The following is a 4,924-nucleotide window of genomic DNA, read 5'->3' on the forward strand; positions in this document are numbered from 1 at the left end:
AAATGTTGAGGCAAAGAGAAGGTTGACAAGTGGTGATTGGAGACGCTGCATCCTGTTTCCTACTAGTTTCTCAATGCACAAATAATAAACAACGACTGAACAGATACGCAGAACACAGGATGATCAGAAACACTGCAGCTTATTACCTTCCTTACTTCCTCTCTGCGCAAGTAACAAGCAAATGACTGCACAAATACGCAAAATATGGGTTGACCAAAAACACGCCAGGCTGTTAACCTTTCAGTTCCTCTATGCACAAATAATAAATAAATAAAACACATGCACACAAAATAGTGACAAGTACATTACCAACATCGACAGGAAGACACTGGGAAGAGCAGGGAGGGAATATGACGCCTTTAAGGAGACTGACAGGCGATTCCAACACCCCGCGACTCTCCACGGCACAGTATGAACCGCCGCCTCGCAGTTCTCACGACCACTGCACACAGTAATGTTACGGAGGCACAATTACCGGGGAAACTAACACACGGGCCGTCACCTTTACGTCACCACGAGATAATGGAGAGGCGGGCAAAAACTGAACGAGTATCTTTGTTCAGTTTACAGCATACGGTATTGATACGGACGCACAAGTACTAAGGAAACTAGTACGCGGCCCGCTGTCTTGACGTAAACACGCGGCAGTGGCGAGGCGAGCAGGATTAAGGCGGCTGAGAGTTACAGATTCAGTGTCTCAGTTCGAAGGTTCGTTGTTTGGAGTATTGTTCACGCAGCTGAGCCAAATGTCCACGGTCTCACAGTGCGGGAAATATCTATAGCATTCTTTAGTGTGTAGGAAGATACGTGAATTAAAGATGAGGTGTAATATAAAATCTCCAGGGGACGTACTTATATTCAATGGCCTTTTTTGTCACGTGAGACTAACCCGCGCTGACTCGAGCGTTACGTTACGTTGCCAGATTCCACGCGGAACATTAATCCTAGAGAGAGAGAGAGAGAGAGAGCATAATTTCTATTCGCATGATTTTTCTTTATCTTTTATTTATTTTCTATCTATTTATATTTATGCATTTGTTTATTGTTTGGGTGAGTATACACTCAGTGCCACCACCACCACTGCGATTTGTGGCGCTGTGTTTCATTGTCATCATAATAATCATAATTCTCCTCATCTATCTTTTCTTCTTCCTTCTCTTCTTCCTCCTCGTTCTTCTTTTCCTCCTCTTCATCATCAACATATTCTCTTCCTCTTCCGCCTCCTCATCATTAGAAATTTGTTCCTCTCCTCCTCTTCCTCCTCTTTCTCGTCCTTCTCCTCCTCCTCCTCTCTCTCTCATCTCCTCCTCCTTACCATCATCATCACCATCATCATAATCTCCATCTTTCTCATCACAATCACCACAACCTCCTCCTCTTCACCACCACCACCACCACCACCACCACCATAATCTATTTCCGGTAATACTGCAGTACAAATGTCTTCCAAACATCCTATACGCATCATCATTTTTGTCTATTCCAGGTCACCCGAGCAACACTTCTCTCTTCTCTCCAAGTGAAATGAATCAGTGAGCACTGCCTTGTTTTACCATCCTTTCGTTGACATTCTGCTTTCCTAACTGTCTGTATCACTGGCTCCGCGCTTACTGTGCCCTGCGTATGTCAACTTACTTCTTCAATGCACTATCACCATCAAGAAGCGGGGTCAGGATTTGCTTAAATGGACATGCCGTGACTCTCTCTATATATGACGAGGACAGACGAGACTACGAGTGAATATACCGGGTCAGTTTTAGTCTCTTCGTAAGCTATTCAAACGAAACACTCCTCTTATTTGTTCGGGAGCTTACCAACTTAGGAAGCGTTTTTGGTTGATAGCTTACGAAAAGACTGTGGAATTGATCCTTTTGCCTTACCAGTTCAAATTTTCGGTACTCCCCCAAACGACAAGCAGTGGGCAAAGTTGATTGTGGAACCTGATGACGGCTAAAGTACTTTTGTTGGTTAGCTAGCAAGAGGAAAAAGGGTGACTCTGGAACTGGCCTGTCAGCAATAAGGCGGTAGTTTGAAGGGTTAGACTGGATGGGGACGATAGGTGGAAATAGGTAGGTGTGTTTCGTACAGGGACTGCCACGTGCAGACCTGATGGCTTCTTACAACTTTCCTTATTTTCTTAAGTTCTCATGTTCTTTTAAGGAGGAGGAGGAGGAGGAGGAGGAGGAGGAGTGGTCAGACTTTCTCGCCTTCCACCTCCCTGGACTGCGCCTTCTGAGTGTCTGTAACCCTTTCACTGCTATTTGACACATCTTTTAATCACTAACCACTCCGAGACATATTTTCTTGTAAATATCAAAATGTATTCCTTTCTATGCCTTGTGTTTCCTGTAGATGGTGATGAGAGGAACGTACGTTGTTTTAGTGTTGTGAATTGTTGCATACCGCAGTGGAAGGGCAGCAGGGTGTTGCGTCATGGCCTTCCCACTTCCCAGTCTTCTTATCTTGACTGGTGCGAGGTCGTCACGGTGGCCTGTGCTTTTACTGACGGCATGGCGTATTTCTTCACTCATTACATGGTCTACCTAATAAATAGTCACGATTTTGCCTTACACAGTTTTGATAAGAATAATTCGAGTAGGTGGGAAATATTAAGGAATTTTCTATTACACCAATGAAAATAAATATAAAAATCGTTAAGTACATTATTTTTCTTAGCAATAACGTATTTTAGTCTATTTCTTTCCAATATACTTTAATCTTCATTTTCTGACATTATTTTTTTTCCTTTCCACAAAATAATCACTCGATTTTTTTTTTTTTCTCCTTAAGGTTTTAAATGAACAATTTCAAATAATTTCTTTATAATATATTTTTTTTAGTGTGTGTGTGTGTGTGTGTGTGTGTGTGTAATAATAATAATAATAATAATAATAATAAACGGTTTATTATTTAGGCAGTTGACAAACTGAAAATGTACATAGGGGATGGGGATAAACTTAACATTAATCCTAAAGGTAAGTCTAATCTAGGAGGGAAATACTATTGATTGATGGCTCGCACCATGGTGGGAATCGCACTGAGTCTGTACCGGTCCGTGCGCGGCGCCTTCAGTGGTGTTATTTTGTTGTGGTGTCTGGTGGCACGGACAGGACGAGGCGCGTCGGGCGGCAGCATGTTTCTGAGACGCGGATGATGCAGTAGTCCCCTCCCAAACTTCTCCAGAGCCTCTCGGTGCCTGGTGGATATTCTGGACAGACTCAGGGTGGTCAGGGCTTCTTCATAGGTGGTGTATGCAGGGCCAAGGATGACCCTGCACGCCCTTTTCTGCACACTCTCTAGCTGTAGCTGTTGAGTGTGTGTGAGGGAGGAGGACCACGCTGGGGAGGCGTACATGAGTTTGGGGAGGATGAAGGTAAGGTACACCCCCCTTAACTCATCTGTCGGCGTCCCCAGCGACCTGAGTCTACGCAGCATGTACAACCTGTAGGTAGCTGATCTCACGGTGCTGGCGACATGCTGCTTCCAGGTCAGCTGGTCGTCCACCGTGACTCCGAGAAGCTTGGCACATTGGACCACCTGGAGGGGGTGAGGGCCCACTGTGAGCCGGGGAGGGGGCACTGGTACAGAGGAGGTACAGAAATGCATCACCACAGTTTTGCTGTGGTTGATGGTCATCCTGCTCTCCTCTGTCCACGTCTGCAGTCGCTCCAGAATTGCTTGCAGTGGCGAGTAGTCCGGGTTCTTGGTGGAAACTGGGACGCCCACGGTGCAGTTGTCCACATACTTCCAGCGATGGGGGGTGTCGGTGAGGGCGTCGTTGATGAGGAGGAGGAAGCATAGAGGACCCATCTTGGTCCCTTGGGGGACTCCACATGTCAGCTGTTGGAAATTAGAGACAGAGCCCTGATAGCGAACGGCCTGAGGTCTCCCTGTGAGGAAGTCGGCTAGCCACGCTATCAGATTAGGAGGGAGACCCAGACTTACTGCCTTGCTGATGACAACAGTGTGATCAACAAGATCAAAGGCTTTTTTGAAGTCCACAAAAGCAACAGCTAGAGAGGTGTTTCGCTTGTCCAGGTGGCTGTGGATGAATTCAAGGAAGCTGGTCAGGTAATGTGAGGTGGAGGTGGCTTTAATATTTCCGAATTGTCTGATATCCACGGTGTTACAAATTTTGGTGTATGCCCAGTCATATACAAAATCTGTGTGTGTGTGTGTGTGTGTGTGTGTGTGTGTGTGTGTGTGTGTGTGTGTGTGTGTAAGTAAGTAATGTTTATTGGTTTATAATATTAATACCAGAATTACTGTAACATTTTCATTTTGTAGCAAATTGTGTTGAGCCGCAGCTCGTGCAGACTTGTTTGAGTTGAGCCATTGTCACACAGAGAGCAGTCACGCTTTCATGTCAATCATCCTTTTCAAAAACATTATCACACACACACACACAAAATAAATAAATAAAAATAAGTAAATAAATAACGTTAATTATATGCATACACACACACACACACACACACACACACACACACACACACACACACACACACACACACACACACACACACACACACGAGTATAAATATACACACACATACACACATACATATATTTACATATACATTTAAGCATACATACATACATATACACATACATGTACATACACGTACATACGCACGCATACATACATACATACATACATACATACGCACACATATACACATACATACATACACACAGATACATAAATAATATAAGTGGAACATTTGTGGGAAGCAAAAATAATTTCAACAAAATAATAATAATAGCATAATGATTTACAGAATTTGTAGAATTTTCGACCCTGCTGTTTGTAATTAAGGGAGATAAAAGAGAACGGCGGCTGTCTTGCATTAGAGAAAACGAAAAATTTTAACATAAACTTAAAAAATAATTAAATTAATCTTCCAATACTATTTTAAACAGT

The 4,924-nt window shown here is 43.6% G+C and overlaps 1 protein-coding gene across 1 annotated transcript; it reads right to left on the minus strand.

Moving 5' to 3' along the window:
• Nucleotides 1–2,855: 2,855 nt before the first annotated feature.
• Nucleotides 2,856–4,155, minus strand: LOC135101831 (uncharacterized). The gene is made up of 2 exons (XM_064006122.1): nt 3,946–4,155; nt 2,856–3,864 (listed from the first exon to the last, which is right to left on the minus strand). Exon 2 carries the CDS (start codon nt 3,808–3,810, stop codon nt 3,001–3,003), a length of 810 nt encoding a protein of 269 aa, XP_063862192.1. The 5' UTR covers nt 3,811–3,864; nt 3,946–4,155; the 3' UTR covers nt 2,856–3,000.
• Nucleotides 4,156–4,924: the final 769 nt, after the last annotated feature.

Source organism: Scylla paramamosain, chromosome 7, assembly GCF_035594125.1.
Source record: "Scylla paramamosain isolate STU-SP2022 chromosome 7, ASM3559412v1, whole genome shotgun sequence".
NCBI classification, from domain to species: domain Eukaryota; kingdom Metazoa; phylum Arthropoda; class Malacostraca; order Decapoda; family Portunidae; genus Scylla; species Scylla paramamosain.